The 24,580-nt window shown below is 58.3% G+C and overlaps 1 protein-coding gene across 2 annotated transcripts in view; it reads left to right on the forward strand.

The window, feature by feature from the left end:
* The window catches only part of COL5A1 (collagen type V alpha 1 chain), a 149,858-nt gene that overhangs the window by 11,850 nt on the left and 113,428 nt on the right, over positions 1 to 24,580 (forward strand). For both annotated transcript variants that reach the window (XM_058693633.1, XM_058693634.1), the window contains exon 2: positions 23,714 to 23,881. In XM_058693633.1, the coding sequence (XP_058549616.1) occupies positions 23,714 to 23,881 (168 nt within the window). The remainder of the gene's footprint in view (positions 1 to 23,713; positions 23,882 to 24,580) is intronic.

Here is a 24,580-nt window from a genome sequence, read left to right on the forward strand (position 1 = left end):
GCTCCCCTGGGTTGTCCTGCCCTGACGTGAATCTGCACTCGGTGACGCTTCACACGGCAGTCGGACCATCCCAGGTCTCTCGAGGGATCCCCCAGCAAATGACCAGCTTGTGCAGGGTGTGTGCCTGTGTGTACGTGTGCCCTTAAGCAGGTGTGAGCACTGTTCTTCTGGTGTCTCTGGTCCCAGGGACACGTAGCTGGCTGGTGTGCCCAGCGCCTCCTCTGTGCTGGGGGCTTTCCACCCGGGATCGCTTGCTCCCACCAGGTCCGTATGGTGGGGATCCGTCCAATGACTCAGCTAACGAGGAACAGACCTGAGATTGGAACGTGGCTTTGAGCACCCCAGGCCGCCTCCTCTGGCCAACCCCTTCCCACTTGGTCTTCTGGAAAATTTCCCAGTCGTCACCCAGCTCCTTAGCTGCCAGCTCTCCAGATGACCCTCTCCAGGCCTCCTTTAATTCTGGGATCAATCATCTTACCCCGTAAATCACTTCCAGAATCTGTCTCCTTCCCGTTTTGGAATTCCTTAAATAGGCTCTGCCTGCCCTTCTCCAGGACTCTGTTTCTTTCCTGAGCCCTTACCTTGAACCACTTCGGTTCTGCGGGACGTGCAGGTGGGTGAGGGGGTCGGTCCTGTTGCCTCTGGGACGCTGCCTCCCGCACGCGGACCCCAGGATCGCACACGCGACGCTCTGAGCCGCCTCCCCGGGGCGGCTGCTTTTGCAGAGCCCAGGCTCACTCCTCTGTCCACCTCTTGGTTCCCATGACCCAGTCCTCCCTGTGCTGAATTCGAGCCCCAGCGAAAGCCCCGGCCTCCAGGCTTGTGCCTTTCTCCATAAACACTGGTGCCTGGTCAATATCTCGGCAAGAAAATAAAGATGAAAACCCTCCGAAGAGGGGTAGTCTGGTCTTTTTCCAGTCACTTGTTAAAATATTTCCTGATCTGATTTCGGCAGTAGTATAAACAGCCCGTGAACGACTGCACCCGGGCAGGGCCCTGAGGCCCGCGCTGTTCGGAGCAGCGGCCCGTCTCTGGGGTATGTCAGGCACCAGGCTCTCGCACATTTTTCTCTGACGACTCATGCTTGCTCTCTGTCCTGCTGCCCCTTCCTCCCCACTGTGACTTCTCTTCTCGGCGCCTTGGGAAACTCTGAGCTGGAGGGTTGGTCCAGCGGGGCCCAGCTGCACGGGGTGAGCTCTCTCCCTGAGTGCTCCTGACCTTGCCCAGCGCACAGCTAGGGCCCAGGGCCTGCGGGGAGGCCGTGGGGCGGGGGTGAGCACAGAGACGGAGAGCAGGCCCGAGAGAAGGGCTTCCGGGGTCCTTCTCCGTCCCCACGTCCCGCGGCCCCTGGGCCCTCCTGCCTCTTCCAACCCGGGCCCGGCCTCAGCCGTCACTGCTCTGGAAGGAGGGGGCAGTGTGGCAGCTGCCCCGTCGGGATGGGAGCTGACTCTCCCGGAGCGCTCTGGCCCGGAAACGGCGCCCTGGACCTGGCATCCGTGGCGTCTCTGCTGGGCCGCAGACGCCGCGTCCGAGGCTGTAACCGGACTCCGGGGCTCTGGGCGAGCGTGCGGCTCACCTGCTCTGTGCGCTTGCCCGCTGGGCGGGCACCGTGCACAGCTTTGCCCAGGGGCTGGTTGAAGGCCGCCGGGCATTTACCGAGCACCAGAGCCTGCACACGGCTGTGCGGCTCAGTCGGATGCAGGGACACGCCGCCTGGCCCCGGGGCGAGGGGGAGACCCGGGCTGCCGTGGTCAGTGCGTGGCAGGCCCTGGCGTGCCTCGGTCTCAGTCTCAGCAAGGCTCACCTCCCTTGTGCTGCCCCGTCCTGACCCCCCCCCCCCGCCCCCTGCCGCCCCGAGAGAGGAAGAGCAGTGCCTGTTGAGTGCTGGGGAGACCAGGGGTCAGAAGCCAGTCAAAGACCCCTGGTGACGGCATGGGCCGGGCCAGGACCGGGCTGGCCCCCGGTCTGTCTGTTTCGGTGTCCCTGTCCACGTCCTTCCCGAGACTTCCCGGCTGTGTGCACGGTGGCTCCGAGGGCATGTTGTGGCCAGGCTGCTGGTGTGCCTGGACTTGGGACTTGGGACTTGGGGGTGAGCTGTGCTGCCCAGGGTGTCCGGGGGACACGGTGTGGACGCTCAGAGGAGGGGCGGGGCCGGGAGGGGCGGGGGGAGCTCCCACCAGGCCAGGTGTTGGGGGGGCTCTGCAGAGACGCCAGCTGTGTCCCATTGAGGCCATGTCCGGGAGGGAGGGGCGCACCCTCTCCTTAGATGCCTTCCCCTCCTCCTCCTTCTTTAATGGTGTATGTTTTTTAATGAAAGAGGATGCATTTTTGTAACAGTCCTTGTGGAAAGAGAAAAGTATAGAGAAAATAAAACTCACTGGCAATCCCCACACTCAAACTACTGGTCTGAGCACAGAGAGGAGGGGACTGAGGGAGAGGCATGGCGGCTGGCCTGGAAATCAGGGTGCAGCCCCGGCCCCGCCCAGCACCCTCCCCTGCAAGGAGAAGGCTGAGGAGTCCCAGCACAAGTCCTGATTTGGATGTTCTCCCCTCACTCTATAAGGACAGCATTCCGTCCTCTGTCACGGCTGCCGTAAAAAGCCTGATTCCCTGACAGCGTCTCCTGTGGTTGGACGTGGGTCGTTTCCATCTCCTGATACTGTAAGGGGCTGTGTTCGTGGGGCACGCTGCCTTGGACTTGACCCGAGCTGCATCTACCCCGGTGGCTCATGCTTCTTCCCTCAGGCTGCTCTCTGGTGGGGAGGAGAGTGTGCTGGGGGCTAGGTGAGCAGCAGACTCCCCCCCGCCCCACGTGGGCATGAAGGGGGGCTCTGGGTGGCCTTTGCTCTGTGGGTGTTAAGGCACAGCCCCGCAGGAATTCAGGGCTTGATAAAGGTGGCCTTCACGTTGGCCGTTGGCCAGGAGCGAAAGGATTAGTCACTGAAATGGGCTGGAAGAGTGAACACACCATCTGGACCCTGCCTTCCTCTTGCATCTAAACACATTCCAGATGGATCAGAGATGGGAACTGTACAAACGAAATTGCAGAGCTCTCTCCCAGAAGGAATCGTGGGAGACTGGGTGTTACAATCTGGGGGTGGGAACGCCATTCCCAGTACAACAGAAACCCCAGAAGTTGTAAAAGAAAATAAAAGTTTTACTCCATAAGCGTCAAGAGTTCCAAAACAAAACCCGAAACAACCAATCAGAAAGAAAGAAAGAAAGACTGAAAGAAAGAAAGAAAGGAAAGGAAGGAAGGCAGAAAGAAAGACAGAAAGAAAGAAAGAAAGAGAAAGAAAGAAAGAAAGAAAGAAAGAAAAAGGAAGGAAGGAAGGAAGAAAGAAAGAAAGAAAGAAGAAGGAAGGAAGGAAGACAGAAAGAAGAAGGAAGAAAGACAAAAAGAAAGAAAGAAAAAGGAAGGAAGGAAGAAAGAAAGAAGGAAGAAAAACAAAAAGAAAGAAAGAAAAAGGAAGGAAGGAAGACAAAGAAGAAGGAAGGAAGAAAGAAAAGGAAGAAAAGAAAGGAAAGAAAGAGAAAGAAAGAAAGAAAGAAAAAGAAAGGGAGGAAGAAAGAAAGAAAGAAAAAGAAAGGAAGGAAGAAAGACAGAAAGAAAGGAAGAAAAAGGAAGGAAGAAGGAAGGAAGGAAGAAAGACAGAAAGAAAGAGAAAGAAAAAGGAAGGAAGGGAGAAAGAAAGAAAGGAAGACAGAAAGGAAAAAGGAAGGAAGGAAAAAGAAAGGAAGAAAGAAGAAGGAAGGAAGAAAGACAAAAGAAAGAGAAGAAGGAAGGAAGGAAGACAAAGAAAGAAGGAAGACAGAAGGAAGACAAAAAGAAAGACAGAAAGAAAAAGGAAGGAGAAAAGAAAGAGACAAAGAAAGAAAGAAAAAAGGAAGGAAGAAAGAAGAAGGAAGAAAAAAAGAAAAAAAGAAAAGAAGCCAGAAAAAGAAAGTGGAACGTGGGCGTGTGTCACAGAGAAGGGGTTGATCTGTATACTTACAACTCCTGTAAGTCAGTAAGAAAAGGCCAGAACCACCCCTCCCTCCTCCAGAAAAGGAGACGCAGAAAAGACCCGAAGAGTTCTTAGGAAGGAAGATACGGATAGTCTTTAAACGCATGAGCGGATGCTGGCTCCCTGGCAAGGACTGCAGGTGAGACCCCGGGGGACACGCTCCCCGCTGGGCAGGCGGACGAGGAACCAACACAGACAGCACACACCTCGGCTCCAGGGAGGGAGGCGAAGCGGGTGCCCTCGCACGCTGTCCGTCCACGCCAGGCGGTCGCGGTATCTGTCAGAACACGAAAACCGCCTGGCAACTTCCGCGGGTCTTGGCTTTTTCCCCGTGGATACGCGAATGTACGCAGACGCCTGTAGCGGGCCGGCGGGGTGGCACTGGCTGGCAGGGCAGAGGACTGAGGTGGCCCGTTCCCGTCGCCAGAGCCGCGTAGACCGGAACGTTCTGCAGCCACGGCACGGAACACAGCGCGGCAAGGAGGAGGGCCGGGCTTTCCTGCCTTCCTATTTCCTGCAACCGATTGGTCTCCCGGGTCTGAGTCTGTCACCATTAAAGGGAAAAACACACCCGTGGGCTTGCGTGCGCATGGGTGATGAGGACAGAGGCACAGACGTGGGGACCCGTGGTTTTCGCTCGAGTGGAGGGCTGGGTGCAGCCCTGTCAGCATCTCGTGAGTCGGGGGAGGGCTCATTGGAGCACGTGGGTGGCGGCAAGGTGGGCAGGTGTGTGCCTAATGGAGACAGGGGACAAGGAGGTGTGGGCTGGCCGCTCTGGGAGGAGCCGCGGGCCTTTCCTGCTGGCAGGCGGCTGCTTTGGGCCCCAATGGCTTAGTCAATTGAAAAAGTTGTGGTTAAAAAGAAGGGGAGGGGCCCGGGGGGCTCAGTCGGTTGAGCATCCGGACTTCGGCTCAGGCCACGATCTCACAGCTCGTGAGTTCGAGCCCCGCGTCGGGCCCTGTACTGACAGCTCGGAGCCTGGAGCCTGTTTCCGATTCTGTGTCTCCCTCTGTCTCTGACCCTCCCCTGCTCGCGCTCTGTCTCTCTCTCTCTCAAAAATAAATTGAAAAAAAAGGGGGGGGGGAGTGAAAAAGAGACAGAAATGAGCAGTTCGGGAAGGGACTCTTACCAGATGGCTGTGCATGTGACAGTTGGTGATCTTTTGACAAGAGGAGCACACACGCATAGATCTGTGGAACCGAAACTGTCCTCCGTGACCGCCATGCACTCATTGTGCAGGTGGGGAAACTGAGGCCGGCCCGTACCTCACCTAGAGCCACGCAGCGGGTTGGGGGCAGAGCTCCAGAGACATCGTCTGTTTTAATCCTCGGAAGTAGGTGTTGGCAGTGTGTTCACTTCACAAACGTGGAAACGTGCCAGCACCGCGCAGCTGAGAGCGGGGTCTGAGATTTGGCCCCGTTCCTGTGGGAACTGCATAGCACGTGGAGGGCCGCACACCCGCCTGGGGACCGAAGGCTCGCGCATCTTACCTTCTGTGTGGGTGGCAGCGTTCAGGCTGTGAATGGCACCCGCCCCGCCCTCCAAAAACCAGCTGGGACATGAGGCTTTGAGGGTCCTTCATCTGGTGAGTTGGGGGAGGGGCATTGTGACGTCAAATGACAGTGGAGTCCCCTCTGCCCTGGAAGAGCTGACATCCCCACTTGTCCCTTAGGGCCCTTTGTGTCCTGTTTCCACAAGGTCACTGCTGGGAGGTAAACTTTGGCCCCCAAACTTGAGCCACTCTTATTCCCACCGGGGAGGTGGTCTGTTCTGGCAGAGCACAGAACTGTGGGGGAAGGAGCTGAGACCCCTTCATTTGCTTGCCCATCGTGAGAGTGTTATGGGCGTGCCAGGCTCATGGGCAACTCACAGGAATGTGCGACCGGTCTGTTCGGCCAAACCATGGCGAAGTGCCATCTTGGGGGCCGAAATGGTTCGGCATCCATTTCATTGGTTTAATCTAATATTCGAAGAGTGAGCACAGAGGAGGGCCACCGGTCCCCCGCGTGGGGCCTAGGGATACCTTTCCAGAGGTGACACCTCTAAGCTGAGGTCCACAAGATGAGTGGGGATTCGCCACGAGTGGCGGTTGGGGCAGCAGGAAGATTCCAACTATAGGGAATGGGATGTGCAAACCCCTTGATGCTGTGTGACCTTGGCCTTTGAATTCGGAGTTAGTGTGACTGAAGCATAGTATGAGTAGAGTGGCAGAGAAGAATGTCAAGAGATGAGGCTTTCGTGCCTTTAATTGAGTTTTCATTGGCAAGGGCATATTGCTGTCTTTATCTACTGATCCATCCATCCACCTACCCAGTGTACCCACTCACCCGTCTGTCCATTGCTTATCCATACCGTTAACCCACCTGCTCATCCATCCATGCATCCAGACCATCAACCCATTCCACCACCGACCATCTATCCAGACCGTCAACCCATTCCAGCCATCCATCCATTTTTCCACACCATCAACCCATTCCATCCATCCATCCATCCATCCATCCATCCATCCCATCAACTCATTCCACCACCGACCATCTATCCAGACCATGAACCCATTCTGCCACCCATCATCCATCTAGACCATCAACCCATTCCACACCCACCCACCCATCCAGACCATCAACCCATTTCACTACCCACTATGCATCCAGACCATCAACCCATTCAGGCCTTCCATGTATCCATCTATCCAGACCAGCAGTCCATCTACCCAGACCATCAGCCCATTCCACCACCCACCCATCCATCCAGACCATAAATCCATCCACCCACCCATGAATCTGGACCATGAATCCACCCCTGACCTCCATCCCCTCTTCTGTCATGGCACTGTGCTGCCCCATCCACCACACCACGGCCCGCTCTAGTGTCAGGGTGGTATGACCACGCAGACGTCCACTTCGAGGGTCCCTGAGGGCAAGGAAAGACGGACTCACTTGAGCTTCTGAGTGCTTACTTAGCACAGTACCAGGCACAGCTGGAGTCTCGGGCTGTGTGCGTTGGCTTGAATCGAGAGACAGGATGCTTCTGGATGTAACAGCGGCTGGCAGAGTGGCCAGGATAGTGATGAGGAGCTGACCGTGTCTTAGGAGCTAGTGGGGGCAGGGACTGGCTCTGGAGTAGCTGGGGACGTGGAAGGCATAGGGGCTCTCAGCAGAGGCGGGACATGGACGGGGGGCGAGAAGGAAGGAAAGCCGTGTAGTTGACAGTAAAATGTCAGAGAAGCATCATCTAGGGAACAGGGAAGTGGCGAGTCAGCGTTTCAGGATCTTTGGTTATAGATTCAGAGGTTCTACTAATTCCGCAAATAGTCTTGGTAACTGTTCTTGGCTATGAAACACAGCAGACTTACTACGACAAATTGGGAAAATACGAAACTTGCTTTTACTTTTCCATTCTGTCTTAGTGTGTGCGGATTGCTGTAACAGAACACCACCAACTGGGTGGCTTATAAACCACGGGAGTTTATTCCCTCCGGTTCTGGAGGGTGGGAAGGTCTAAGGTCAAGCGTCGGCGTGATTGGGGGAGGACCCTTCTTCCACTGTGTCCTCGCACACTGGCAGGGGTGAGGAAGCTCTTTGGAGCCACCATCGTTGGGGCTGACGATTTCACTATATGAGCGCTGGGGGGACACAGGCATTCAGTAGCCCCGCCCTCACGCTTTCCCCTTTTCCTGGCTGAGCTCGGGTAGAAACAGTATGGCGCCTGCCTTGGTCGTTATGCTGTAAATATCGCCATGGCTGCTGGTCATGTACTATATACGCCCGCACCGGGGTTTATGTCTCTGTTGCTCTAGTGCTGGACTTGGGTCACTTCCAATTGTTCGCTTTATACATAACACCTGGATGAACATCTTTCTGGTAAATCCTTTCTGCCTCTCTTATTATTTCCTCGGGGTGGATTCCTAGACGCTGACTCACTGCATCAGAGCACAGAACGTTTTAAGGCCCTTTTGTTGCAGATGACATTCCAGCCAACGGCAGGCATTTGTCGCCTGAGCCGCTGCACCCCGGGCAGCATTATCCCCGGGTACCCACCCCCTGGGGGGCCCGTGGGACAGACCTGGGCTACCCACCTGCTGGAGGCCGGTCACTGCCTCCTTGCTGCTCCTGGGAGGCAGTGGGGGGCTGTCGTGTAATGCTCGGGACCTGGCTGGGCTGCCTGGGCATTGGGGCTTCAGTTTCCTCATCTGGAGAACAGAGTGGTACTTCCTACCCCACGGTGTTACCGTCAAAAGTGGGTTATTGATAACAGTTATGACTCACACGCCTCCAGAGCTCCTCCCATTTAGTCAGAAAACGTAAGGGAACCTTCTGGAACCGAATGGGCAGTCAGTAGTTGCTCACTGTCTCCCCTCTGCTCCCCTTCCTCTCTTGGGTCGTCTGTGCCGTGTCCCTGCTGTGGCCCGCGGAGTAGACGGTGATACCAGGTCCTGCCGCTGGCAGGAAATTCTCCCCGCCAGGCGGTCACATGGGATGAGCGTGGTCAGGGCGTGTGCTGGGGCACTGGGGAGGGGGGCGGGCTGGAACTGGTGTCTGGGGCGTCCCGGGCTGGCCTGGGCGGGGAAGGGCCAAGGCATGAAAGGAAGGGCGCGATTTCATTCGGACAGCAGCCTGGTGTGGGGCTGCGGGACGGGTTCTTGCCAGTGATCCGTCCAGCCTTGCCGGTGGCTCCACGTAGCCCTGCCCGCTCTGCACCAGGGTCTGGAGGTGCCGACCGAGCCTGGGGACCCGGAGCGCAACTCTCATCCCTGGGGGAGGGGGGGCCCGGAACCCCAGTTCATCAGCACACGGAGCGTGGGCCCAGGGTGTTCCGTGGGACTGGTGGCCAGACTGGGGCATGACCGTGGTGCAGACCAGTTCTGAGTTCTGCCGCCACTTTGCGGCGCCTCCTTCGAGGGAGTTGATACAGTTTTGCACCGTTAAGTGCTCATTTTGCGTCCCTGTGGCTGGTTTTGAGTCATCGTCAGAGCGTTCTAAAGACTTGCTTGGCTCTAGTAATTGAAACATGCCTTCTGGTCCTGAGGGAAGTCACGTAACGTATCCCTCCAAAGGTCAGAGTGACCCAGTACGCTACTCTCTTCCTTGGATCGCATAAGCCAACAACATGATTTCAGTGCCAAGAAAGATCTACTAGCAACAGAACTCCACCGGGATCCTTCCGCGGCCCGCGTTCCGAGAGCAGTTCCATCTGGGCCGCGTGAGGAGCATTCGGGCGGGTGCGCAGGGCTCGCTCGCACAGACAGTGACTTCGATTTGTAACAGGAAATATTTCTCTTACCTTCATTTGTCACGTTGTTTGCTTTGTGACATTTAACAGGTGTTAGTTACACCACCTCCAAGGGCTCATTTTCTTCCATTTCTAAAGTCGTCTCTTCCGACGAGGATTTCAGGGCAAACGCCAGCTGATGTCAGTGTAGAAAACCGGTGAGCCAGCAGATACATTTGCCTTTTGTCCACATTTCAGTCCGGAAGGGCAGGGGTAAGCTGGACCCGGGCCTTAGCAAAGGGGGGGCCCATGAGGATGCATGGCGTCGGGTGGCTCATTCCAAATGCAGACTCTGGGGAATGTTCCTGAGAAGTGCAGACACAGTTTTGCTTCATAAAGTTAAAAATTACCCACCACTGGGACGCCTGGGTGGTTCAGTCGGTTAAGCGTCCGACTTTGGCTCAGGTCATGATCTTGTGGTTCATGGCTTCGAGCCCCGTGTCGGGCTCTGTGCTGACAGCTCGGAGCCTGGAGTCTGCTTTGGATTCTGTGTCTCCCTCTCTCTCTGCCTCCCACCCCCCCTTCTCTCTTTCTCTCTCAAAAGTAAATAAACATTGAAAAAAATAAACAAGTATCTTAGTTCATATATCCTTCTATACTGTCGTCTTTACATAAAAAAAGATTGTCCACCATGAAGGCAAAGGTGAAAAGATCTGTGACTGACCTGCGGGTTTACTTTTAGCTGGACATGAAGAGAGGACAGTTACTTCATCATAATGCCATTTCCTGTTGGACATTAATTGGCATTTATTATTCTGTTGATGTGTTATAAAAACAATACACACCCATCACAGAAACATTAAAAGCTACTGAACAGTACGAAGAAGAAAATAAAAATGAACCTTAATCCCTTCCTTGTTTAAACCATGATCCTGGTGATAGTTTCTATTCAGTGAAGCCAAATAAATTACCAGCTGAACATTTTGATGTGTTTATTTTCCAGTATTTGTTCCATGCCTGCATTTACAAAATTGGGATTACAGGCCACTTTGTAATAGTCTTAAAATATGAGTGAATCTCAATAAATGAGGAGTAAAAGGAAATTCCCTCAATCTGATACAGGACATCGATGTAAAATCTACTGCTGAGTTCTTTCCCCCCCTGGGATCAGGGACAAGGCAAGGACATCTGCTCCCACCATGCCTAGTCAACATTGCATGGCAAGCCTTAGACAGTGGAAGAAGGCGAGAAAAGGGAATAAAGCATGTGAACTGGAAAGGAAGAAGTGAAATTGTCTTATTTCCAGACCACATGATTATTGGTGTTAAAAATTCTGAGGACTTCACAAAAAAGCTTCTAGAAGTAATAAATAAGTTTAGCATGGTCACAGGAGTCAAAGTCAATTCAAAAAGTCACTTGTATTTCTAGAGAGTAGAGGTGGACAATTGGAAATAGAAATTTAAGCAGCCATTGCAGTAGCATCAACGATATGAAATGTTTAGAGACATATTTGACAAGATACTTGTGCACAGAACATTGTAAAGCATTGCTTAGAGGTCTTAAAGGAGGTCTCAAGAATTGGAGAGGTATACCATGTTCATGGACAAGAGAATGTAATATTTCGAAGGTGTCATTTTCACCCAAAACCGACCTACAGATTCAGTGCAATGTCAGTTAAAATCCCAGCAGACATTTTCAAAAATAGATATTGATAACACGATCCTGAAATTTGTGTGGAAGGGCAAAGGACCTGAAAGAATGAAGAGAATGTTGAAAAAGAAGAATGCAGAGGGCTCCTTCTGTATGATTTTAGGACTTACTCTAAAGCTACCACGATCAAAGCATTCTGGTGTTGACATAAAGACATGTAGACCAAGGGAATGGAAGAGAGTCGATAAATAGTCTTGCTCATATGTGATCCGTTAATTTTTGACAACGATGCTAAGGTATTTCACTGGCAAGAGGGTAGTCTTTATCTACAAGTGGTGCTGGAACAGCTAGACATCTGTTTGCAAACAAACAAACAAACAAACTTGGACCCTTATTTCAAATCATATATAAAAGTTAGGATGGATCATAGGCATACACGTAAGATTTAAAACTGTAAAGAATCAACGAGAAAGAAAACCCTTTGTTTAAATCTTGATTAGGCAAAAATGTCTCAGAAAGCACACACAAAGTACGATCTGTAAAAAAATCGACAGGTTGGACTGGATCAGATTAAAGCTTCTGCTCTGAAAAGAACCTGTTACGAAAATGGGAAGGTGAAGCCACAGATTGGAGCAAAATGCCTGCAAAAAACACACTTACATCTAGAGGAGAGAAAGGAATGTTGTAGCTCAACGGCGAGAAGATAGACGGCCCCATTTGAAACTGGGCAGAAGGCGGGCGCAGACATCTCATCAGAAAAGGTGGAAGAATGGCCCATTTGCAAATGGAAAGATGCTTAACAGCTGCGGTCGTCGGGGAGCTGCAAACTAAAGCCAAAAGCAGGTACCAGGGCGGCGACGATGTGGGGAAAGTGCCGTCCGGGGTCGGCCGGACTACGAGCTGGGGCCATCCACTCGGGAAGACGGTTCGGCAGGTTTTTATAAAGCCCATCATGCTTAGCAGGGGACCCGGCAATTCCGCTGGGACGTGTTTACCCAAGAGACGTGAACGTATGACGTCCGTGGAAAGACACGTGTGAATGTTCACCTGCTGCCTCATTAACCCCCAAACTGGGAACAACCCAAGCACCCGTCAGCAGGGGGATGGCTGAACAAATTGTGGTTCACCCGAGTGGTGGGATCCCGCACGGCGGTAGCCAGAGTGCGCACGTCCAACAGTGCGGGTACAGACGCGTCTCGTTAAGTGGAACACGCAGACGCTAAAGATCGTATGCGATCCGATTCTATTCGCGTGGCATTTGAGGAAAGGCAAAACTGTAGAAAAAAGAACACTGGTTGCAAGGGGCGGGGGGTGGGAAGAGGGACACGAGGGGCCCTTCTGAGGTGATGACAATATTCTGTATCGTGACGGTGGGTGGTTCCTGGACCACACGTTAGTCAGACTCCCTGGACCGAACGCTTAAGAAGAATGAATTATACTGTGTGCGGATTATACCTCCAAAACCCTCACTTAAAATAAACAACAAAACCCAGGAGCATTTCCCCATACGATTAACTATCCCTCAATCAAATAAATATCACTTAATCAAACGTTAGTAACATCAGCTAACGTTAACATGACAACAAATGAAACTCATGAGTGTGTGATGTTAATGTTATTTGGATGTACAGTAATATTTTTGACACACCCGCACCAGTTGCAACATTTGCTTTCTTTCAACGTTTTTGGTGTTGTGCCTGATTTCACGGCAAGCGTCTCTAAGTATTTATACTTCTTCCTTACTCGGTGTTGGAGGTAAGTTCCCACTGGGTGAAGGGAGTGAATGCTTCGAGCAGTCTCAGCCCCGAGCATCGCACTGTCTCCTAGAAAGCTTCAGTTTGGTACGTTAAAAAAATATATCTATATTTTGCCAGTTTGGTGGGAAACAAGAGTCTCGCTTTAACTTGGGTTTATTGAACTCCGAGCGACATCAAACGTAATGTATTTGTTTGTTTCCCTCCTTTGTAGCTGTGAGAGTTTCATATACGTCTGTCATGAGTATTGCTGTTAACAAATTTCCCCTTTGTTGCTCGCTTGGTGTGGTTCTGCTTTGCCGCCTTAAAACCACCCGGAACTTAGTCCTAGCTCTGCGAAAGATAGCAGTCTTCTGCTTGAGCAACCTTAGTGGGCTTGGGAGTCCGCAAGGGGGAGCGGCCGGCAGGGACCACGCGTCTGCCGCTGGCGTCCCGTCGAGCTGCTTTATTGGATCTGATTGAGCTGTTCCCAGGGTGGTTTCCCACACGGCTGGAGGGCAGCCCTGGGTGTTGGCCGGGGGCCTGGGTTTCTCCGCACATGGGCCCGTCCGGGGGCTGCTTGGGCTTCCTCCAAGCATGGAGTCTGGTTCTCGGCGTATCGCAAGCCGCTCAAAACCCAGACCCACAAGTTCGCACCCAGCACCTCCACCGCCTTCCCCCTGGTCACGCGGTCCCAGAGCCCACCTTGATTCAAGGGAGGGGACGTAGACCCCACCTCTTAATGGGCACTCGTGGTAAAGAATTTGTGGCCATTTTAAAACTGCCACACTTAAAAAGCACATTTTGGTATTTTGTGGGGGTTCATAAAATTACGTGGGCTTTATGTGACTGTGGACTTCGAGCATTTTTCAGAGGGGGAGGTGTAGAGAGAGAGATGGGCAGACGTCCCCTTCACCCTCTACCAGTGCTCGCCCCTGCCTGGACAGAAGCCCCTCGCTATCTGGCTGGAATTGCTCTGGGCCTTTCTGTGTGTGCATTTATATGATGTGGTTTGCGATTACGTGGACGGCTTTTATTTAACAGGAGAAGGGATGGGACTCTTGCTGCGATTTGCTCTTTTCCCTTAGTGACCTGTCTCGGCGGTCTTCCCGGGTCAGGCCGGCTGGACCAGCCCCTTCCTGTCCAGCCTCTGCCAACGGTTTCATACACGCAGTTTACGTGACGGGCCCCGGCCGGCGGGCACTTACCTGCTTTCCATTCATTGCTCTCGCAGAAGCCTCCGCCTTTGTCAGCTCCCTGCAGAACTCAGCCCTGAGGGGGCGATGGCAGGTCGCCGTGCCTGCACCTCCTGGTTGTTGCTGCTGGACCGCCGCCCCCACCGAAGGGTTCCCTCCCGTTCTGGATTTATCTTGGGTCCCTAGAACACGTCTCCCCTCCACTCGTACGTCGGTTGGTTCTGTTCACCATACTGCGCATACGCTCTGGGCTAAGCGCTCCCCTCCTGCCGCGATTACGGGCGACACCTTTCTGACCAGGATCTCACAGTCCAGGAGACGGCAGGTCCCCCGGGGGCACCTCCTGCCAGGCCAGTGGGGGGAGGGCGTGGCGTGTGCGGGCTGGGGCCTCTTGTTCTCCTGGAGTTTCGTTAAGCCAAGGGGTCTCTTCCGGACACCGCGTTGACTCGTCATAGTCGCTCTTGAGGGAGGGAAGGAGCCTGGATCCGGTGTCGATGCTGCTGACTTCAGCTACCGTTCCTGGCCCTGTTATTACAGCCCCTTCGTAGCAGGGGGACTGAGGCTCAGGGTCGGAAATGCTCGGGCCAGTGCAGCCTGTGGATTCCGGAATGTCGGGACAGTCAGTGCAGAAATGGTGCAGGCCCCCCACAGGTGCTGGATGCCCGGTAGGCCTCGGAGAGCGTCGCTGAATGAATGGGGCGCCCGCAGCCCCCCGGGCCCACTCCAGTGACGGGTGTCGCTCGTCCATCACAGAGTCGTTGGCGAGTCCGGTCTGGAGCTGGTGCCGATCTGTCCCGCGCCCACCCTCCCTCCTCAGCTCCGCGCCCTGGGCCCCACTCCCGGGGTGCCGGGCCTGGGCGAGGCCGTGGATGCAGAGGGCCCCCTGCCAGTGTGACCCCGGCTGGCCCGATGGCAGCCAGCCCGCCCTCCGGGCCTCGTGGAAGCAGGTGGGGCGGTGCGGAGAGCCTCTTGCCGCAAACACGGCCAGCCCGGGGCCGTGCAGTCTGGCACTTGGTGCCATCCCTCCCCCGCCCCTTCCCTCCAGAAAGAGGAGATAAATTACCTCCGGGGAAACTCAGATTAATCATCCGGTTCCCCCTCACGCCCGCGGGCTCCGCTCCTGGGCTGGCTCCTGCCGGCAGCGTGGGCCGGCCGCGGCCCAGCCCGCCCCTCTGCCCCGCGCCATCCCTGCAGAGGGCCGGGGGTTCGCGTCCAGCTCTGGTCTGTTCCCAGCCCTTTGTGGGACGATGGGAGAGACGTACGTATGCCCCTCTGCTTCTGGAAAGCCAGATGGAGAGCAGGGGGGACGGAGCGGAGCAGGCACGCCCCCCGGTGCTGGGGCCGGCGGGAAGATTCCTCTTGTCCCTCGGTGGTACCCTGTGGGGCCCTCCCCGTGTGACCCTCCCGTGTGGCCCCAGCAAGCCCGGGGGCTTCTGCCGGCCTCCACGTGTCGTCGCCTTCCCGTCCACTCCTCCCGTGGGACTCCTTCCCACGTGCTCTGACCTGCCAGCCGGCCCTCGTGGGAGTCCTGGCAGACAGCAGGACTCCCTCCCAGGAGCGTGAGAGGGTGCGACTGAGAGTGTGTGTATGAGTGTGGATGTGTGTGAGAGGGAGTGAGTGTGTAAGAGGGTGTGAGTGTGAATGTACGTGAGTGAGTGTGTGTGTGTTGAGAGTTACCTTCTGGTGGGGAGGGGCACCAGGCTGGACCGTACGTAGGTGCCCTCGGCCCAGGTGATGGCACGTACGTGTGTTTGGGCCCCATGAGGGCACCTGGCTAGCATTTGGCCACAGCGTGGGGTGATGTGCGGGGGGCAGGTGTCCAGACCCTCGGGTCAGCCGCGGTGACGGGTGGAAGATGGGGGTCACGGTCTGGGGCAGGCCGGGAGTTACCTCCCCCCTGGGGCCCTCCTTAGCCACACTGTGTTCCTAGAGAGGAAGCGACGTAGGTGCACGGTGGGTGTTCGGGGCCTCAGCTGCCTCCCTCCCCAGGGTATGTGGTCACGCGGTGGGTGCCCAGAGACTCAGCTGCCCCCCTCCCCTGGCCATGGAGGTGCACGGTGGGTGTTGAGGGCCTCAGCTGCCCCCCCTCCTGGACCAGGACCACTGCACTCGCAGCCCCATTGTGCCCCCTGTTGGGAGGCCCTGCGAGGAAGGGGCACGAGCTGGTGCCAGCTCAGGGAGGCTGTGCCTGCCTCTCTACCTGCTGCCCTCCGTGGCCTTCCAGAACCTGTTTGCGTCCTGGCTGTGTCACCCGCTCATGGAATCCCCGTGTCCTGAGGACTCACAACCACCCCCCCCCCCCATCGCCCCCGCTGCCCCCAGGACCACAGTTGCTGCGTGGACGGAACGCCACAGCATCTGCTGGAGGGAAAGGACCGGCCAGGCCGCTGCGAAGGGATCGGCACCAAGTGTGTTCTAACTGGACGGCCCAGAAGCGCCCGCTTTTCCCAAGGCTGAGCTGCAGCCTGGGGGGCTTCCGGGCCCCCGGAGGACGGAGCAGGAACGAGGGAGGTCAGGGTCTCCCGCCAGCGGGGCGGGTGCGGCCTGTGGGCCGAGGGCGTCCCGCTTATGAGCGAGGACCCGGCCGTTTGTGTGTGCCGGCCGAGCGAGGTCAGGCTGGGGGGTGTCCCGTGCAGTGGCCCTGGCCCGCTGACCGGCCGTGGGGTGGGCTCCGGGTCCCCTCTGCCCTCTGCTGTCTGCAACGCCGTCCGGCTTTCAGTTCTGACGGGTTCTTAGCTCACCCTGCCCCCCGCCACGACTACACTTCACCCTTAGCGTGACACCATGAGGTCAGAGTGAGGAGCAGGCTGCGGCCTTCCCGCTCCCCATCTCCGGGCCCTCGTGTTGGCTCACGGAAGGAGCACTCCCAGGGAGCCCGTCCTGCGCCCCACAGTCCCTGCCCTCCTCCCCGCACACGGTGGGGGCGGTTGTGGGGGGCACGGGGCAGGTGCCCCGTGTCGTCCAGCAGTCCGATCTCAGGCCGGGTGAAGGGAGTCAACGCTGCTTGTGCCGTGGCCGTGGCCCCTGCCGGCCGGTATCCCGGTGCCGGCCACCCCTTGCGGTGTCCCTTCCCTTTTGCGGGTGGTGACGGGGAGCCTCCGGATGGAACCCACTTTCCCCAGGGCCGTGGGGCTTGTGGCGGGGGGAGCTGGGACCGGAGCCACATTTGCCGAGCCCTAATCCCGGGGCCTGCGGAGGCCCCCCGGGGGAGGCGGCTTGAGGAGGCCCGTCCTGGCCGTCCGGTCGAGGACACAGATGCTGCACAAATAGTCACATGCCACGAAGCTGAGGCCGTGTCAGCGCCCCGAGCTCTTGCTTAGAAACCGGAAAAGGGGCCAGAAACACCTGACAGTGTCATTGAGCACGACGGGCTCCGTGCTGGGCTCACCCCCAGGGAAGACAGACTGGCAGGTGGTCAGGGATGTCGTAGGGGAGGCTAGTGGGGTCTCTCGGTGGGGGAGGGATGATGACAGCGAGCCCCCACCAGGTGCGCCCTCCAGTCTGTTCCCGCATGGGACCCTCCACTGCCCATAGGGCAGGGTGGGCAGAGCCAGGCTCCAATCCAGCCCCCTCTAGGCACAAAACTGCCTGAGCTGGGGGCCGGGGGTGCTAAGGCCCTGCGGCAGGTCCCTGGGGGCTCGAGCAGGGCGGTCGTGCTGCCCGCCGCACAACCCCAGGACTCTCTCCTCAGGGACCGTGGTGGAGTGGTTCCCACAACACCGTGGCATCGGTGGGGTGGCGGCCGGTGAGAGCCGGGGCCTCCTGGACGGGACCGGGCCCCGATGTCCGCAGAGGAGTGCTGGGAGCCACCGAAGGGGGTCACGGGGCGGCTTCAGGCACAAGGAGCCCGTCTTCCCCGTGTGGCAGCGAGCCTGGCCTGCCCCCAGTTGATGTGAGCTCCAGGGCTCTGCCCTGTGGCAGCCCCGGGGTGCGGGAGGGGGAAGGACCTGGAGACGGTCTGAGCGCATTTTCCACCCCTGCCTGTTTGCTTTGTTCCCACAGTTTGGTCACTGAAGAGGAATTTCTGTCGGAGCCTCCGAAGGCCTGTTTGTTTTCCAACCTGCTGGGCTGACCTTCCTGATGGGGCCACGGAGGGCTGGTGGGAGGAGCCTCGGCCCTGGGTCGGGTTGGGGGGGGCTCTGCCCCCCCTTCCTCGCTGGTGTCCCTCGTCCTTCTTGCTTCCCCGAAGCGTAGGAGGGAACTAGTAAGGACAGAGCAAGGGCTGGTGCTTCCGCGGGTGACCGTGTGGCGCTCTGCTGACACGGGACAAGTGGAGCCCTGGGGGGCAGTGGCCGTGTCTGCCGGGACCAGGGCTGCGTGAATCCTCCTGAGTTTGCAGCCCAGGGGAGCAGACCGCACACGGGCCTGAGGTACCTGAACTCACGGAAGGGCGCATCTCTGAGAGCAGCGAGGTTACCGCACACGGGAGGCGGACGCGCCGTGATTCGGGGACCGCGTCATGAGCTCCGTGTGTCCCTTGCCTGTGCCGAGTGGACGCGGGTTCAGGGCTGGCGTGGATCAGAAGCTGTGGATGGCTCTGTCGTGGCCCCAGCCGGGTCCCAGCCTGCTGGAGCCACTTGGGGTGGTCACTCCCCGTGTCCACCCGTCCTCGCTCTCGGAATCAAGGGCGCTGGCACTCAGGTTATTTATGACTCCTTCCAGCTCTAAAATTAGACGGTTCTGAGAATTTTGAGGATGTAAACCTTGGTGGTGGTTTAGAGAACTCTTCACGTTTTCTTTTGGCGGTAACGGTGTTGACTCGGGTGCAGAGCGCCCGCCACTTGGCTCGTCCCATTGGGTTTGTCCAGCGGCCCGCAGACGCCTGGCAGGATTTGGCCCTGGTCTCCGTTGAGAGGAAACGGTGGGCTGTGGGCCTTGGAGGGTGAAACGTGGCGTTCTGGGGCCGGTGGCGGGGGATGGGGGGGGGCGCAGGCGGGGGGGAGTCCCAGCACGCGGATGGAGTCCCTACAGGAAGGATGGATCGTCCCCGCCGGGGCGCCGAGGGGGCAGGCTGCGTGCCCCATTTCTCCCAGCAGCACTGTCTGGAACCTGGGGCCTTCAGCGCTCCATGCGTGTGTCACAGGAGGGCCGCAGGAGGGCCACCAGTGAAGGCAGGGGGGCGGACAGGGGCTGTGCAGGTGAGCGCAGGGCAGGGACAGAGCCGCCCAGATCAGCGCCCGTCCTCAGAGATCCCTGAGCCCAGGGGCCGATGGAGCCGGTCACCATGGGGGACGGCGCTCATGGTCACCTTTCGATGAGGTAAAGGTGCTGTGATGCCCCCACCCATGCCGCCCGGCGCCTGGGATCTGGTGGGAGCCCGTCGCCCGAGAAGGGGACCCGGGGTCCCGGAGATGTGGCAGGTGGACGGGACGGCACAGGTGCGCGCTCCCTGGTGATAGAGTGGCGGAGGGCACTGCTCTGGCTTCGGGGCCCCGGGACTCGGAGGACTGAGGAAAAGGTCCTCTCCCACGGGGCCTCTGTGACCTGGTGGAAACCAAAGGCACCTGATGGTTCCAGGTCCAGGGAGAAGGTTCGGACAGCCCACGAGCTCCTCCCCGAGCCCTTAGGACGGGGGCAACAATCAGCCGTCGCACCGTCCGGCCGGGATAGGCAGAGCCGGGGCTTCAGAGGCCGTCTTCACCCTCAGCAAGTGTCTGAGAACACGTGTGGCCTATTTAGGGGAAAGCGAAAAGCGAAAAGCAAAAAACAGAACAGAAGGAGTGGAGCTTGAGCCCAAGCCGGACGCAGGTGCCCTGTGCAGGGGGTCTGACTGTCAGGGCCCCGCGCTCGTGCCTTCTGGGCAGATGTGGGGGCTGTGCGCCCCCCCCCCCCCCGACGGCTGGCCAGCTTGGTGTCCGTGTGGCCCGCTGGCGGTGGGGCCGCGCGTGCCCCGGGCGTGCCGGGCGTGAGGTCACTCCCGGGGGCCGCTTTGGGGTCTCGTGCCCTGCAGTGTGCCGCGGGGTGGGGGCAGGAGCCCCGGTGGCGTGGGGCGCCCTGGCTCTGAGTCCCCAGGGGCTCTGGACAGATAGCTTTCGGAGTGACTGTGGAAAGTGCAGAAGCCGCCCCGTGTGGTTGGTGGCCGCGCCGGTTGACCAGTTGGCCGGCCAGTTGTAAAACGTGTCCGTGGCGCCTCTGGGCCCCGATCCGGGCCGTTCGTTTCTGCTTCGGCTCATCGGTAGGCCACTCGGTCCCGCGTTCCTTTCCAGGCTCCTGGTGCCGCCTTTTGGGCACAAAGCGCCTGTGGCTCCGCCCCCCGGGTGCTAGGACCTGGCTTGCTCCCCGAACCTGACCGCCCAGGAGTCTGCCGAACGCGGTTTTCGGCTCCCTGGGCTCCGCAGAGCCTGAGTGGGACGCGGGTGCCCGCTGCCCCCAACGCACGGGGGCCCACGTGCGGCAAGGGTGGCGTGGTCTCACCGTGGTGGCGGTGGCCTGGTTTTCACACTGGCGGCCTTAGGCACCTGAGCGGGCGCTGGGCGGGTACCGAGACGCGGCCAGTTCCCTCTGTGTCTCCACGGGGTGCTGAGACGCGCAGGGGGGAGGCCCGCCCAGCTGTCGTGGAGGGAGGAGGAGGGAGGGCTCGCGGACTGTCCGGGGAATGTGCCCGGGCAGCCTTTGCTGGCAGAAGTCCTCTCATTGGCCTCAGCGAGGCGGTGACCTCAAGACCTTCTCCCTGGGGACGGTGGCGGGGGGGTGATGCTGGTCTCAAACCAACGGGCACCTGTCCCCAGAGCACTGTTTCCTGGCGGTGTTCTCATCCTCACGGAGGCACCGAGGACCTTGGTTTCTTAAGAAACTGCCTTTTGACAGGGAGGCTGTGTCAACGGGAGGGAAAGTCCACGGAAGTTCTGTCCTGCCAGATGCCTCCCAGGCCCTTCCCACACCTTTTATAAAACTTCAAAGTATTTTTTTTTATTTTTTTTTTTAGCTCTGGCACAGGGAGCCCCTGGCCGGGAGGAGGGGTGGCGTTGGGCCTGGATGGTCTGGTGGCCTTTTCAACTTGTTTAGCAGAGGCCTATGAACATGTCCCGGAGGCTTCTGGAAAACAGCTCTCCCCCACCAGCGATGGAGAAAACAGGTTTGCGAGCTGCCCATCTGGGAAGAGCACGGCCAGCTATCGGGATGGGGGCCCCGAAAGCCCAGCCGGGATCTCTGGTCGCTTCCCTGGCCACCGCCCATGCTGGAACCGAGTCTCAGAGATGAGCCAGAACTGCGTGCCATCACTGTGGCAGGTGAATGGGCGGCTGGCACCGGCCGTCCCTTCCCACGGCCCGAGTCCAGTTCTGGGCTCTGCCAGCACCTGAGCCCGATGTCAAGTGGACAGACGTCCGACAAGGGTTGTGGGCAGCCTGTAGGACGGTCGCCAGGGCCGCGAGCTTCAGAGGTGCCGCCCCCGCCGTGCGAGGGGGTGACTGCGCCATGTGGGGGGCTGGGTCCTGGCAGGAGCCGAGAGCCACCCAGGGAAAGCACAGAGGCCACAAGAGGCAGTGATCCTGTCCACGAGCGGAGGTCAGTCTGGACCGAGAGTGTCCTGGGTCCCCACGCTGTCCCTTCCTCCGCCCACCCCTATATTTCCTTGGTTACAGGGACAGGGGTCTGTGGGAAAGCTGAGTTGTGCAAACGGCCGCTGGCGGCGCAAGTCTGGGATCGAGGTGACGTGGTGCCTTGCAGGGAACTGAGGGCGGGGGCGTGCTTCGTGCTGGAGAAAAGGAGCTTCTTTTCCTTGCGGCCCCGGTGTTCTCGGAGCCTGGCCCGGGCTGCCGCCTCCCCCATCCCAGCCCGTCGCCGTGTGGGGAGGGTAGCCCACGGGATGCCCTCTGCACCTGCCGCTGCCCTGGACGCTCCCCTCCGCGCCTGCCCTCTCGGGCACGGGGTCTCTGTCAAGGCCTCGCTGGGCAAGCACTGAGGCTGCCCAGCCTCTGGGGCCCCCACGCTCTCCTGTGGTTATGCTGAGCTCCCAGTGAGGCAGCTGGCTGCAGGGTTCCTGGGTTGCGGGAAGGGGAACCGATGCCGGGGGTCCTTTCTCACCTCCACATCCTCCACCCCTGTTAGGAAAGTGGGACTTGCCTGTGGAGCGAGCCTCGGGCATGTGGTAAGCCCTCTGGGGAGGAAGGCCGGGGAGCCGATGAACTGAGTAGCTGAGGAGGGCCCAGGATCCGGGACAAGCCTGCGTGAGTCCACTCAGTGGGGGCTGAGTTTTTAGTAGCAGGTGTCAGAGTCTAATCCAAGTTGTTACGAACATAAGGACGGATGTATTGGCTCATGTGGATGATGGCTTCAGGCACAGCTTGATCCAGGAGCAAAAGCAGCGTGGCAGGAGTCTGTCTCTGCTTGCTGACAGTCCCTTCAGCCCTGGCAGAGGGCTGCCTGAAGCTCCTGCTTCATGGTCCCCAGTGTGTGGGGCCAGAAGAGAGGAGAGGATCCCTCCTTTCCAAAGGAAAAGCCCCAGGATGGAGCTTTGTTGGCCTGGGCCAGTCTCTGGTCCACCAGGGCACCAACCATCTGGGACCAGCTGGTGCTGTGCCCTGACTGGCCTGGTGGCAGGGGCGGGGCCAACCCCCTACTCCCTACCCCCACCCCCATCCCCACAGGGAGGTGCTGGGGCTGGGCTCCCCTAACCTGGGCATCGCCCGCTGTGATGTGGAAAACGTTGGGGTTCAGAGCCTGTGGCCAAGAAAGAATTCTCGAGACGTCTTCAGGGCGCAAAGGTGGCTTTATTAAAGCACGCGGACAGGTCCGTGGGCAGGAAGAGCTGTGAGAAGCCACTGCTTACCCACCGCCAAGTCGGGAGGGGGCTGGGGACAGCACAGGCCTCCAAGGGATTTGGGAGCAAGGTTTCCAGGGCCCCGAGAGGGCTCACTCACTATTGTTGGGAAAAGGTCACGTATTACCGTTCAGCAAACCCTCAGTCATGAGACCTTTCAGATGCGTATCAGGGGACTTTACGCTTGGAGTCTGATTTGCTACCTTGTATCTTGGGGGTTAGAGGTGAAGGAAGTTTCCGAAGGGATTTTTACGCGATGAAGGACACTTACAGGATCCCGGAGGTCGGGATGGGGTTAAGCTAAGATCGCCTTTTGCCCTTAGCGAAGTGTCATCATCAAGGCAGCTGGGCTCCCAGAGGGCGGTGACTCTGCCTGTCCCAGGGACTTGTCCAGGGGCTGGGCGCAGTGAGGAAATTTAAGGCTTTCCTTCTGACTCTAAGTGGGAGTTTGTTTTCTCCGCGGGGACTCCCGGGGCCCCTTGCAGTAGCGTGAGCTGAGCTTTCCATAGGGAGCCGCCTTTGTTTGGGGCAGGTGTGTGGACAAGCCCGTGGTCCTCGCAGCCTGGAGGTCCCTGCTCTTTCTGATGTGAAGGAGGGAGGCCACGTTCGGGCCCGAAGGCCCTCGGGCACCGCTGCCCTTCTCGGAGGAGCCCCCGCCGGAGGGCCAGGAACTTTCCGCAAGGGAGGCAGGGACCTGCTCCTCGCTCGTTCTTGGTTCTGCTCTGTCTTGTAGGCAGAGGTCTTCTGGGGGCAAGCGGGAATTGCATCTTTGCTGTAAACAGTTATGGGAGAATGATGTGTTAATCGGGTGACAAGGGGGATAAAACGTGCTCAGGGCGCGTGGGGTGTGCTGGCTCCAGCAGAATCCACGCGCGGTCAGTCTGTGTTCCGCCACCAGGGGGGGTCCCACCGGCCCCGCAGCTGCCGGTGGACGAGGGAGCCGGGCAGGCGAGGGTTGGTTCCCGTGGCGGAAGCCGGGACGGGAGCACGGCTCTGGGGGCCACAGTGCACGTCCCCCCGACACCCAGCGTCTGAGCTGGTTCTGAGCCGCCTCCAATTCCCCTGAGCCCTCCGGGCGCTCCTGGGAAGGTGGGGGTGCCCTGTGCTGCTCCTTCCCTGCCTGTCTAACCCCACACCTCCCTTCCTTTGCCATTTCAGCTCAGCCAGCAGATCTCCTGAAGGTTCTAGATTTTCACAACTTGCCTGACGGAATAACAAAGACAACAGGTTTTTGTGCAACACGGAGATCTTCCAAAGGCCCAGATGTCGCTTACAGAGTCACGAAAGATGCTCAGCTCAGTGCACCTACCAAGCAGCTGTATCCTGGTAAGAGACGGGCGTGTGTGCTGGCTGGTGGGTGGTGGTGAGGGGATGTGTGTTTTGGTGGAGGGCATGGCTGTCTCCTCCTGCCTCCCGCCAGGGTGCAGAGCTGGAACCCCATGTGGCGGGAGAAGCACCCTTGATTTTCCAGGAAGCTCTTCTGAGGAGGGCGGTTTGAGCTCGTTATAGTGAAAAAACCCAGCAGCCATCACATGAGCCCTCACCACCGAAGGTGGGGGCGTGAGGCCTCGTCCGTCCCCCTCGCTGTTCCAAGCAGGTGTATCTCCAGCTGTAGACAGACTGCCAGGACCCCAGGTGCAGAAAGGTGATGGACGGTTCTCCGGTGAGGTGGAGAGAGACCCAGGGTCATGGGAAAGGAAGCCCTCGCACACAGAGGCTTAATTGGGGGCAGTGACATTGAGAGACGCATGAATCGAGCATCACGGCTCCCAGCAAGAGGGTGCAGGCTTTTAATGAGAAGTGATTGCCAAGCACCAGGCCTCTGCTTTTAATGACGCGCCCGGCACGGGGAGCGCCGTTGGCTGCTAAGACGTGGCATCCGAGTCGTCCCGGTCCCCCGGCTGCGGACCAGTGTGGCGCCCCCTCCCCAGGCCCCAGAGTGAGTTCAACCCTCTGGGCTTATCTGGCCTCGGGGAGACAGCCGACGGTTGATAAGCTCTCCCCCTGCCTTAAAGGAGCCCTTTT

This window comes from Neofelis nebulosa, chromosome 12 (genome assembly GCF_028018385.1).
Source record: "Neofelis nebulosa isolate mNeoNeb1 chromosome 12, mNeoNeb1.pri, whole genome shotgun sequence".
Taxonomy (NCBI): Eukaryota; Metazoa; Chordata; class Mammalia; order Carnivora; family Felidae; genus Neofelis; species Neofelis nebulosa.